General features: G+C 37.3%; 1 protein-coding gene across 1 annotated transcript; it reads left to right on the top strand.

Annotated features, from left to right (window-relative positions):
* Nucleotides 447-11,376, top strand: LOC109328321 (two-component response regulator-like APRR1). The gene is made up of 6 exons (XM_019561732.1): nucleotides 447-1,062; nucleotides 2,060-2,221; nucleotides 2,328-2,461; nucleotides 7,953-8,120; nucleotides 9,360-9,459; nucleotides 9,884-11,376. Exons 1-6 carry the CDS (start codon nucleotides 912-914, stop codon nucleotides 10,831-10,833), a joined length of 1,665 nt encoding a protein of 554 aa, XP_019417277.1. The 5' UTR covers nucleotides 447-911; the 3' UTR covers nucleotides 10,834-11,376.

Here is a 14,293-nt window from a genome sequence, read left to right as displayed (position 1 = left end):
ATATTGAGAGCAAAATAGAAAAACACAAATTACACCATAATGGTGGTTATTTTGTGTTTTCCCTTTATTAATAGTATATATATATATAGATATAAATATTAAATTCTTAATTAAAATAATAAATGCATTAGTACTAGCTATCTTTTTATTTATTTATTGGAGAGAAAATGTGTATATATTGATATCGTAAATTTTTTTATATTGTAAGTATATAATTTATCATTCATATTTTATCATATTAACTTTAAAATATAAGCCATACAAATAAATAATGAATGAAATTTTTACATCAATAATTTATACTATTATACTCCCTTTCATTTTTATCCAAGAGGGAGAAGATATTTTGGTGACCCCTGTGGAGGTGACGTGGCCTCCTCTCTATCTCTACCCAACTATCTAGACACCCACTATCTTTCTCTTTTTCTATTGTACTTTTTTCTCTCTCATGCCCTTTACTTCCCACGTCCATCTTTCATCTATCGCAGGCTCTATGCGCATAGCGCACCCATACATCCCAATCTATGCTTCCCAACTCACGCTTACACCTTCTTCCCTTACCCGGTGCACGGTAGTCCCCATCAGTATCCCAATTAAGTAATTGCAACTTACGCAGCTAAGAGCTGAGGTTACAAATACTTCACCTCTCCGATTCCCGTCACTGAAAAAAGGTTTATTCGAAAGCACTGCTAACGTGCGCCATCATCTAAACGCAGTCGTTTAATGATCTCTTCGTTTCGTTCATCGTTTTTTGCTATTGAGAGCAACGTGAATTGAACAAAGGGTTTAATCGATTTTGAATTCGGTGACGCATCAATCGTTTTCCTAATTGATATATATTTGATGGAAGTTCTATAGTGTTGCGGTTTTTCTAGGTTTTGGTTTATTGTTTTTTCTCTTGAGTGAGTGGAATGGATCCTGAGGAGGTTAATTTGAACAGAGAAAGTGGAAAAAATAGTGATGGATTCGTTGATAGAAGTAAAGTACGGATTTTATTGTGTGATAACGATTCCAAGAGTTCTCAAGAGGTTTTTACTCTTCTTCTCGGATGCTCTTATCAGGGTATGAATATCTATGAGCTTTTTCCTTTATGATTATTGATTTATGTGCATAATCTTAATTGTTCTTTATGCTGCTACGGTAAATGAGTCATATGTGAGTTATGACTATTATGATTGTTTTATTTATGTATTGTGCAAAAGATATTTAATTTGAATTTTGTGCTAGAAAAGGTTACTGGGTCCAGGCATGCTTTGGTTGTGAATTTTCCGTTGTCTGGTTCTTTTAGAAATAACCATATGAAAAGATGCTAGAATCTCGGTTTAGATGATTTCAACGTGTGTAGAGATTGGAGAAGACCTGTAAACATTGTAGGCGAAAGCAATAGCTAATAGCAAGAGGTAAACGGAGACATTTTTTATAGATGAAACCATTAAAACAATTTAGATGTCAAGGGTTTGTCACACATGATATGATATTAGGACATGCTTGATACATATAGTTGGCTCCACCTAATGTGAAAAGGCTTGGTTGTTGTTGTTGTTGTTGTTGTTGTTAGGTAGTAACCTTTATGTGTACGTTGGCAACAATGTAAAAGGAAGATTTGATCGAACTTAAATTGCATCGAGCCAAATTGCTGTAACTTCTTGTAGTTGAGTTACATTTTCCATAAACTGTTGTGGTTCACAATCATTCCTTTTGGAGCTCAATTTTTATTCTTCGCCCTGGTATTTAATTTCCATGAAGGCAACATAATACCAAGAGCAATAGTTACCACTTGCACGGGAGTTGCTTGGTGCAACTTTCAGATACATAAACATTCTAGATTCTCCTAAGTCCTAAGGTGATTTTGGTTTCAAGGTCCAAGTCTTTTCTTTAAATCAGTAGTAGGGAATGTTTTTCTATCAGTGAAAATGACTCGAAGTGATGATTTTATTGAATGCTTTCTGATTTCTACTGGGTGGATGCATTTGGCTCCTCTGATTTAAAGCTTATGCATCTTATAGCATGCACCCAGATATTATATGTGAACTCTTGATTTTCTTTTGTTGCCTCACAGTTACTTCCGTAAGGTCAGCCAGGCAGGTAATTGATGCACTGAATGCAGAGGGGCAACATATAGATATCATACTTGCTGAACTTGACCTTCCAATGAAGAAAGGTATGAAGATGTTAAAGTACATAGCACGGGACAAAGAATTGCGCAGAATTCCTGTCATAAGTAAGCTTTGATTTTTTTATTTGCTAAGAAACCAGTAAGACTCTTTAATTTAAGCAAATAATATTCTGCTCCTCATGAATGATTTTGGATATCTTGTTTTGGTAAGTGATGTCCGCCCAAGATGAGGTATCCACTGTTGTTAAGTGCTTGAGACTTGGAGCAGCAGACTATCTAGTAAAGCCTTTGCGCACTAATGAACTATTAAATTTGTGGACGCACATGTGGAGAAGGAGGCGCATGGTTTGTATTGCCTAACTTCATATTTATGGATGTTCCTCATTTTGCGTTATTTCATCCTATTGTTGCTTTTCTACCTACTGTCTGTGAACTTTGGGTAACATGAAATGTATGCTGGCAGCTAACTTATCTATGGGGTTTAAGCACCTTTGTTTTGTGTTCCCAACTTTCATAGTTGCAGTGTTTTGAAAACCATCAGAGCCATTATACTAGAAAATTAGAGTGCACGTATAAACCTCATATACTTTTGATGGCATATGAACGTCCTTTAATAAACGTATAAGATATCATACATACTTTTTTAATTAAGTGAGTTAAATAACATTAATGAATTAATTTGACCAATCTACCAGAAGTTCTATAGATTTCTGATTGGTGCATTGGGCCACTTGAATATTGAGATCTATCAGTAAATTAGTGGTTGATACACTTTTATATAAGTTTAAGATTGAGTAAAAATGTTCAAGAAATTGTAAACCATATGCATGTTGCCATCTTAATAGTTTCATTTCCCATGAAATTAAATTACATGACTTTTGATAAGAACAAAATTTGGAATTATAGAATTTGTGAGTTTATAGAAGAAGTATTGTTGTAGCTTAAGATAAACCGAATCTTCCGGCTGGAATTGGACGTCTCGTCGGTGTTTATCGGCTTGGTGCTTCATGCCTTGTTGTGCACGATTCAAGTGAAACCGAAATTGCTTGAGGGCTTCATCTCTTTCGCTTAGAGCATAAGCAACCGAGGCAACTCTAATCTCACTGGGCAGATAACTGAGAATAGTAGGGGGTTTCTGACCATAGACCAACTCAAAAGGGGTAGTGTTGATTGATGCATGCCATGTAGTATTGTAGCATAGTTCAGCCCAAGGAAGCCAATGGGACCAAGTTTTGGGTTGCTCCCATGCAAAACAACATAAATAAGATTCTAGATACCTGTTTGTTACCTCCGTTTGACCGTCGGTATGTGGGTGATAAGACGAGCTCAAACAAAGTTTGGTTCCATAAAGCTTGAACAATTCAGTCCAAAAATGGTTGATGAAGATGGGTCTCTATCACTAACAGTGGATTTAGGAATCCCATGAAGTCTTGCAATCTCCTTCATGAACGCCCCCGCCACCCCTTGAGCAGTATAAGGGTGTTTCATGAGTATGAAATGTGCATACTTAGAGAGTCTATCTACTACCACGAAGACCACTTCAAATCCCCTAGATTTAGGCAACCCCAAAATAAAATCAAGTGAGATATCATCCCGAATCTACTATGGAATTTACAAGGGTTGGAGTAGGCAAGCGGGGGCTAAAGTGGAGGTTTTGTAACGTTGACAAGTATCACAAGCTTTCACAAATTCTTGGACAGTTTTCTTCATCCCTATCCACTATCCAGTAAATATTTTCCGCCAACTCGCGATATGTGCGATAGTAACCCGAGTGTCCCCCTTGGGGAGTGCTATGAAACTCATGCAATAACTTAGGGATCCATGGGGAGCTTGCGGAAAGCACCAACCTACCCTTGTACCTGAGTATTCCGTGGTTCAAGGTAAAGCCTCCTTTTGTGTTGAGCCCTTACTGGATGTTGGATCTGATTTGATTCAAATAGGTATCATGTTGGATCCCCTCCAACATATCCTGTCCCTCCATCCATAACAGTGCAGAATTTATGTACAAGAGGTTTGGTTCATCCTCCTTGCGGGACAATGCATCTGGTGCCGTGTTCTCGTTGCCTGGTTTATACTTGACATCAAACTGGTACCCCAATAGCTTTGCTATTTAGCACCGTTGATCAGTCGTAGTAATACGTTGGTGCAATAAGAATTGGAGGCTCTTATGATCAAAATATGCCACAAATGGTCTTCCTAGCACATACGGTCTCCAATGTTGAAAGGCCAAGACAAGAACCATGATCTCTTTCTCATAGGTAGTGGAGAGATTTTTTTCTGCTAAAGCCTTACTGAAATAAGCAATTGGCTTCCGCTCTTGCATTAATACTGCCCCAATACCACGACCGGAAACATCACACTCCACTTGAAATAGCTTGGAAAAATCAGGCAAGGAGAGAACATGAGCTTCTGTGATTACTTTCTTGAGTTGGTTGAAGGCCTCATTTGCTTCCTCCTTCCATTTGAAACCATCCCTCTTGGTTAAGGTAGTAAGTGGTTGAGCTACCTTTCCGTACCCCTTGATGAACTTATGGTAGTATCCCGTGAGTCCTAGAAATCCCCTAACACCACTGACGTTGGTTGGAATGGGCCAATCCAATATTGCTTGTATCTTTGAAGGATCCATAGCAATACCTGCATGAGAAATTATGTGTCCCAAATACTCCACTTCTCTAGTGGCAAAGTGGCACTTTTTCTGGTTAACATAAAATTGATTATCTTATAGAATTTTCATAATAATGGCTAGATGTGATAAATGAGAATTCCAGCTAGTGCTATAGATTAATATCTCATCAAAGAAGATAAGGACATACTTACGGAGTAGGTGCCTAAATGTTTCATTCATGGTGGCCTGGAAGGTAGCTGGTGCATTGGAGAGGCCAAAAGGAATCACCAAATACTTGTAATGTCCACTATGAGTGCGAAATGCAGCTATCTCTATGTCATTTTCTTGCATTCAGATCTGGTGGTAACCCGACTTGAGATCCAGCTTGGTGAAATATGTTGCACCATTTAATTCATCCAACAATTCCTCAACCACTGGTATGGGAAATTTGTCTGGTATGGTAGCCTTGTTGAGTGCTCTATAGTCCACACACATCCTCCAGGAATTGTCCTTCTTTTTCACTTATAAGACAAGGCTGGAATATGCACTGGTGCTCAACCTGATGAACCCCAATTGAAGAAGATCCTGCACTTGATTCTCAATCTCATTTTTCTGAAAGTGTGGGTACCGATATGGTCTCACTGTCACCGGTCCTTGTCCTGACACTAAGTTAATGGCATGGTCAAATGGTCTATGTGGGGGTAATCCCTTAGGAGTTTGAAAAACCTTTGGCCTTTGATCCAACACTTGTTGTAATTGCTCCTTTTCTTGTGTTGTTAGGGATGTGTTTTGTTGACTCGATATTTTCTCCATAGTGTGCAACCCGTGTGAGGAGCGGTCCTTATGGAAAACATTGCCCCTCAACCGCTGCAAGGAAGAAGCCAATGGGTGTGACGCCGCTGCTCCTTGTAACAAGAATTCCCTTTCACTCTCATTGAACCTCATGGTCATTTCCTTCCGATTTGTCCTCACTTCACCCAAGGTCCTCAACCAAGCTATTCCCAAAATCACATCCAAACCTCCTAACTCGAGTATTTGAGCATCAATTACATAAGTATAGTTCCCAATTCCAATTCTGAAATTCTGACACACCCCATGATACATTACCTTGTGTTCATCTCCTAGCTTAACTCTCACTCTTCTTGTTTCCTCCACCCACAACCCCAACAATTTCACCAACTTCAGGGAGACAAAATTGTGGGTTGCACCACTGTCTAATAACATCAGTATATGGACTCCTTCTACCATTTCTTCCACCTTCATGGTGGATAGATTTTCTGTGTCCTTGGTATTCCCAAAACCTTTGCAAAGACTCATATACTCCAACACCTGACATTCCCCTTCATCGGTTCTGCCCTCATCCCTTGATTTAGCCTCTTCTGCCATCGCCATTTCCTTTTCCACTTCCTCATCTTCTCCAAATACCACTATACGAAGTTTTGGGTCAGCGCACTTGTGGAGAGGATTATAGGGTAACCCGCACCGAAAACACAATCCCTTCTTCCTACGTTCTTCCCATTCTTGGGTAGATAGATGTCTGACTCCTCTTCCTCCCATAGGCATGCTTTGATTTTTGGGCATCTCCCCTTTTCTTTCGGTTCTAGTAGAGGCCCAATTGTCCCTGTTGCCACGATTCCCTACCGAATGAACTTGCTCATAGCGAGGCTAAGAAGAAGTCATGGGACGAGCAAAATTTGTGCGACTCGGGGGTCCAATTCCCTTCTTCATGGCTAACTCCACATTGCGTGCCAGTTTTATGGCTTGTGAACGAGTTCCTGGATCATGAATTCTAACCTAGTTTTGATGTCGTCCTTCAAGCCATGTAGAAAATATCCTACATACTGTTGTTCTGGTTGTCGAGGAATCAAGGAGGCCAAATACTCAAACTCTTCCACATATTCCTACACTGTTCCCCTTTGCCTCAAAGATGCTAATTCATCATACGGGTTCTGCGTCTCCAGGCCACTGAATCGGTCCATAAGCTCTTCCTTGAACATCTTCCAACTCAAATTCAGGTGTATCTCCGTGAGAATGGTGAACCAATGTATCGCAGGGTCCTCCATGTTCACCTAGGTGAGAGGTATCTTTGCTGCCTCGGGAGTTTTATTGATTTTGACTAGAATTCTGCTCGTGTGATCCATCCCCTGGGATCGCCTCCATCAAACACCGGCAATTCAACCTTCTTTGTTCCCAAAATTAGCATGTCCAATGCGTTTGCTACCGTTGCCATGGTTAACGCCTCCTGGTGCACCCCTTTTGTCTCTTTGTGGCTGTCGTCTATGACCTGTGATGTCGAGGTAGCGCAGGTAACTCCTACATCCTCGGACTCCTCTGTTTTTTCTCCAAACATCGCACCAATGTCGCAATATACTTGGGAAATTCGGCTTGATCTCGTAATTCCTTCTCGATTTGCACCTGTCCTTGTGCGACTGCGTCCAAGGTGTCCCCAACCTCTGCCAATTTCGTCTCCACCATGTTTAACTGCTGATCCACACCATCTAACCGAGTTTGGTTTCTGGTTTCCATGAGTTACTTCGCAAATTTCCTCGGAAATGATCCGGCAGGTCGGACCAAAATGATAAGAACAGAATTTGCAATTATAGAATTTGTGAGTTTATAGAAGAAGTATTGTCGTAGATACAGAAATAGATGTTATGCAAAATTTAAAAGATAGAAACTAGAATTCAAGAGAGAGTACCCCTTTGCCCTCTGGCCGTGTTTCTAGAGTGAAACTTCCCTTCCGTTTTCCACCTTCCTTGTCTCACTTATAATCAACTTTCCTTGCGGTTTCTTGCAGTTACAACTCCTTGTAGGTAGAAAACTTCCCTAATGATCTTCCGACACGTGGCCTTCTGGAATACACTTTCCAGATCTTCTCTCTCATTTGTGACTTGTTCTTCAGGTGGGTCCCCATTAGTCCCATTCCTATCAACTTTTGTCAGACAATAAGAATGTAGACCATAGAAGGTCAGAAATGAGTAGTAATTCATCCACATTGAAGAAACTTCACATGGAAATACTTCACATAGAATACCATACCTTGAAGATTGATGTTAGGGTTTACATGGATCAACCAGGCATGGAATTTAGATTTCTGGCTGGCCTATACCCTTATCTTGTCTTGATACTGCTCTTTGCATATGCATGTTGCCATTATACTTTTCTCAGTATTTTCCAATTAACACTTAGACCTTCCCAAATTGAAATGTTGTTTTATCTCTATGCTTGCAGCTTGGACTTGTAGAGAAGAACATCTTGAATTATGACTTTGATCTGGTTGCGTCAGACCCTAGTGATGCCAATACAAACAGTACGACCTTGTTTTCTGATGACACAGATGACAAGTCCAAGAGAAGCACTAATCCAGAGACTGGAATGTCAACCCAACAAGAGCTAGAGGTGAATGCCAAAAATCAGTATTTAAATAATGAAGGAATGTAAGTAAGCAATGGGTTCAACAAGTTCTCAAATCAATGAGCTTGTGGACCATGGTAAACCTTGAAATTAATTTAATCTATAAAGAGATAATGTTCTTTTAAATCATTTTTCATCTGATTTTGCAAATCATCCTACCTTTTAGAATATAAACTTTATCATTGACATGCTTCGAAGTTTTCTAATTGCCTTCCATGTAAAGGTCATATCAGGCGTGATGCTACTATAGAGATTGAATTATAGAACCCAGAAATCATTGTTACTAGAATTTGTTGATTACTGTCTTACTGAGTATCTTAGAATATTTTACAGTATCCTAGATGATCTCTTAGAATTTATTTCCTATTTAATTCCTTAATTTTTATTTATTTAATTAATTAGGACTAAGATTCTGTTATTCGTATAATAGGATTGGGTTTGCCTTTTGTTTCCCAACACATCAATCACATTATATCCTTAGTTCACAATTGTCTCTCTTTTTTGTATTAATCACTATATTATTGAGTCTTCATTCTCTTATTTTATCCCTTCTTACCAAAAACCCTCCAATTCAACATGCTATCAGAGTGATACTATCCTCCATGACCTATCCCGTCACCGGTCCACTGTCGAGTTCACAAAAAATTGGAACCTTGATTAGCCATGTCTTGTAGTGTTGTCTCTCTGACATACTCTGCCCCCTCAGGCTCAAGCACCATCTGACCACTTTCTTGTGAGATTTTCAGCCAGCGATGGCACCATCAAACTTGTCTTTTCCCAATTTGTCACTTCCGACACCTTGTTGATTGGTCACATGTCATCCTTCCTGTCGTGCCCAATGGCACATTTGTCGAAATTTCTGCCCTCCATTTGTTGCACAGCAGTCGCCCTTTTCTACATTTTCTTCAATTTATTCAGACATTGGGGGATAAAAACCGATGTCTCAACTTACTCTTCAATTTTGATATTTTTAACTCTGGTGGATCATACCAATGGCTTCTCTTCCCACTAATGATAATTCTTTTACCTCCAGCAGTGCATAAGGGGATGCAATGGGAGTAGATGTGTCATCAGTAATACGTTTTCTTCACCAGTTACTGGTGTTAGTGTTTAAGTTATGAACAGAAATATTGCTATAGAACTACTAATAAGTTCAGATCCGAGATGCTATAGCCTATAATCACATGTTATGTGATCTTTTATGTATTTAATTTAACTTTTCAGTCTAATATTGCCATTGCTGCTGCTGTTGTTGAGGAGCCACCCAATGCTCATGCATCAGAGTGTCGGCCTGATGTACCCAGAATCAGTGATCTCCGAACAGGTGTGTTCTTCCTCTTCATTCAACTATTTGTTAAGATCTGTGATTATATATTGTTTTGCACACATGGAAGTTGTACATTGTAATATGCCGAACTGGGTACATAAAATGATTGTAAGGCATGTTTTGTATACCATAAAATAAAATGACACATCTTATGATAGAAATTGGCAAAATCACGTGCTTGCATCTTGTGGTCATTATGTTCATGTAATAGCTTGCACGTGCTCATATCTTATGGTCATTATGTTTGTAATAGCTTGCACCCTCACAGTTTGCCTTCTTCTGTAGATTCGTAGTTTTTCATTCTGAAATGGCTTCAATGTGAAATGGATTTTTTAGTTCCTTAGGTTGAACAAAATTTCTTATGTGAATAATACATACCCCTTTTCAGTGTTATAATTTTTCTCTCACCATAATTCTGTAGGACATTTTTCATCTGGTCCAAAGAAGAGTGAACTAAGGATTGGGGAGTCATCAGCCTTCTTCACTTATGTTAAAGCATCCGTGTCAAAGAGCAACTTCGAAGGAATTGTTCATGTTGACAACAATGCTGCTATACGCATGCGGGTGGAAGATGCACATCAATCATGTGCTCAACACCGGGTTAATGGCCTTCAAACACATGCAAATGGAGAGACATGTGAAAGTCAATCGCAAGATGACTTTCCCAGCAGCAATAGTTTTCCTGATTCTTTCTCTATAGAGAGGTCTTGTACTCCACCTGCGTCTATGGATGTTTCACCACAAAATCACCCCAAGGAAGAAAATCTGCCTCCAGGTACGGTGCATCCAAGAAATGGAACTCATGGTTCTGAGCTTGATGTTTCTACCATGGCTACCCAACATGCTTATCCATATTATATGTCTGGAGGTTTTAATCATGTTATGATGTCTTCATCAGCACAAATGTATCAAAAGAATATCCAGGACATGCAGAATCATGCTTGTTCAGCTATGATTGCTCAATATAATCATCTTCCCCAAGTTCCTCCGCATGCAATGGGAATGACTTCCTACCCATATTACCCAATGAGTCCATACTTACAACCTGGTCAGATTCCGACATCTCATCCATGGCCATCATTTGGAGGTTCAAGTTCATCTGAAGTAAAATTAAGTATAGGTGATAGGAGAGAAGCAGCATTGATGAAGTTTAGACAGAAAAGGAAAGAGCGTTGCTTTGATAAGAAAATCAGATACGTTAATCGAAAACGACTTGCTGAGCGCCGGCCTCGTGTGAAGGGACAGTTTGTCAGAAAGTTAAATGGTGCTAATGTGGATCTTAATGGACAACCTGCTTCCATTGACTATGATGAAAATCTTGACGAGGAAGATGACCAGGGAGCACGAGATTCCTCTCCCGAGGACGCTTGAGCATGTCAATGGACACAATTTAGGTATTGTTTCTTTGGGTGCTTGTGGCGCTTTTCTCCAACAAAAATTTATATGAGTGATTTATATTTTCACATATGAGCTATGCTACCCATGTTATGTTCTTAATTGAAAATAACACCACAAGCACCTAGAGAACCTACACACAATTGTTTTGTCCTTAATGAAATTGCTATGATGACAAAAGGATTAAGTGCCAGTAGATTCCTTCCTCCACTAATATCTACCTATCAAGGATATGCTTCTGTTCCTTGCTTTAATTGAAACTTGTTGCCTTGGCACTGATTGATGAGAGCATGCATCCTCATTATTTGGAGTTAAAACAATTTCTTGCTCAGTCACTTTATGACTTAGTTAAATGATCCTTGCTAATGAGATCCTTTAGAAGAATTCATTCTGGTTATGCCTAAATCGCGGTTGAAAGTATCACTGTTTTATTGAAACTTTTAGAAGCAAGTTGTGCATGCTTATGTTTATGGAGAAAAGGCAAGACACCTTGAATTTGTCATGAGAAATGAGTTATTATTCTACATTTTACCACCAAACAAAATTTTACTACTATCCAAGGCCTTTCTCCACCCTAGATTTTTTTTGTTCAGTGTTGTGTTTAACTAATTTATAATGGATAAAGTCAAGCGTCAAAATGGCTGGGTTCAGTGCTTTAATTATTATCGGGGAATTAATGACAACCAATATTTAATATCACAGATATATAGTTTGAATGATAAAATATTGTTCTCCAAGTTTGTCCTAATTATTTTACTTATAGTTTTTCTTGGGCTCTTTTCTTTTAGGAATTTGAGAAACCTCTATTTTATCTACTCATTACTCAGATTTTTTTTCGGTTTTTTCCATACATGTTCAATTCACTATATTTTCTACAATAAAAGATACTTGGAGTGACTGAGTGCTTAATTTTGGAATAAAAGTTCCTTTCTTGATCTTATTTTATATTTTTCTTTCCTTAGTTTCAAGAGAAATGATACACTCAGTATACAAACTCTCTTATATTACAATTACAATAATATGTAACATTAAACCCTATTTATGAGTGTTGTGATAATTGTACCAGACGATTTAACTGGTTTGATTACTGACTGAACTTGAAAATAATTTTGGTTTGTAGTCTTAACGGAGTGAGGGGTTGGACCGCTTTGAACCGGAGGAATTATGGCCCATCGTGTTAAACCTGGTTGAACTGCAATAATCCGGGAAGTGAACCGGATGGTTCACTTAGAATTTTAAAAAATAGAACACTACTTTAATCTTTTGTTTTACTCCGGTCCAAAAAGACGGAAAAATGTTATTTCAATATAATTACATATAATTATATAAAATTTTGTATTTATATATAATTATATATTTATAGATTAAAATAATAAATTATATATGAAATCATCTGGTTCGACCGGACTGTTTAATTGTTTAAACCGGTTAAACTTAATACGAGACTTCATCCGGTCTGATGTCCGGCTCATGTTTCACAACATTGTTATTTATTAACACTTCTCTTGGATGTGATTACTGAACATATCCAAAAACGAATGCCACAATGCATGTTTTTTTGTAAAAGATATTGACTTAGCTAGACACTTAAGAGAGGAATTAAATGAAAAAACTAGAAATGTTTGAAACAAGCTTTAGAATGACATGAATTTTGTGTAATTAAAAGTAAGACAAAATGTAAGTTTATTAAGGGGATGACAAAATATAGACAATGATTGGGGGTCACACCATGTCACAAATCACTAAATTTAGGTATATTGGGTCAATCATAGAAGATGATGAAAAATTTGGCAAAGATTAAACTATATGATTCTAGTGGGTTGAGTGAAATGACAGGTGTCATATGTCCTAAAAGGTAGCACTCAAGTTCAAGGGAAAGTTTTATCGCACATATATAAGACACACACTGTAATATGAGATTGAATGTTGAACGATAAAATGTCAACAAAAGATAAACTTCATGTAGAAGAGATAAGAATCTTACATTGGATGAGGGAACATACTAGACAAGATGAATTAGAAATGAATGATTTAGGGAGAAAGTTGCGATAGCTTATGTTGTAGAAAAGATGATATAGTTGTGCATTAGGTGGTTTATACATGTGTGGAGGAGATCAATAAAAGGCTCGATAAGGAGAATAGATAATATGAAGGTTATTTCAATTCGTAGAGAAAAACCTACAAAAACCATATGAAAAACGATTAAGAAAAAAAATTAAAGATCAATATTTTATTAATAAAAATATTTATAATAAAACATTGATGTTAACCTCACCTAATAGAATTATGACTATGTTGTTGTTTTATATGCAAAAGACAACTCAAATATTTTAGTTATTGTTTTTTCATTAAAATTAATTAACTTTTTCTCTTTAACTGCTAATATTAATTGAGAATCCGAATTTTGTGGATTTTCTTATTTAAATTTTAAAATTGACAATGTTTTATTTTTTGTATTTTTTTTAAGAAATTGGGATTTTCTTTTGATGGAATATTTTACAAATTACAACAAAAACAAGAACCAATCATAAATTCTACAAACTAAAATGTGTTAGGAATTTAGAAGATGAAAAATTGTAGAGAGTGAGAATGTTGTTAGAGAGAAAGAAAGAAGTATTGAATTTGAGAGATAAATGTGGAATGAAGAAAGTGTGTTATGAATGAATGAAATTAGAATTCTAAATTATTGAATCAATCTCAACCTGATTTATACACTTGGTATTTTTGGCTTAACTACTTTAACTACCAAAATAGAAATAACAACTTCTAACTACTTCTTACAAACTAACTCTTTGAAATATACTTCTAACATCCTCCTTTAATTCAAAGAGTTACAACATTCCTACTATTCTACTTATTAATAAAACAGAACATAAAATTTTATGCTCTCTTGCCATTATTGGAAGCTAAGAACATTCAACATGCTTTCTATTTTTTTGAACCTCACGGCGTTTGTTAATACATCAGCAACTTGCATTTTAGTAGGACAGTGAACTAGCTTGACCCTTCCCTTTTTAACTTGATCTCTTAAGAAACGATACTTTATTTCAATGTGTTTGCTCCTACCATAGCTAACTGGATTCTTAGCCAAATCTATTGTTGATTTGTTATTTACTTTCAACTCAAAATTTTCAAACTTACAACACTTTAATTCTATCATCAAGGATGTCAACCACAAACCTTGACATGTAGCATTGCATGCTGCAATATACTCAGCCTCACATGTAGAGAGAGCTACTATACTTTGCTTCTTGGAACTGCATGAGATAGGTGCACCAAAAATTGAGAACACATACCCTGAAGTACTCATTTTATCCTCTTTATCTCCACACCAATCTGAGTCTAAGTATCCTATAAAGCAATGATCACTTTTCTCTTTCTGATTTGGAACATGATGCCATAATTTAGGGTCCCCTTCAAGTATCTCATGATTCTT

Source organism: Lupinus angustifolius, chromosome LG15, assembly GCF_001865875.1.
Source record: "Lupinus angustifolius cultivar Tanjil chromosome LG15, LupAngTanjil_v1.0, whole genome shotgun sequence".
Classification (NCBI taxonomy): Eukaryota; Viridiplantae; Streptophyta; class Magnoliopsida; order Fabales; family Fabaceae; genus Lupinus; species Lupinus angustifolius.
This window is presented reverse-complemented; position numbering and strand designations above follow the sequence as displayed.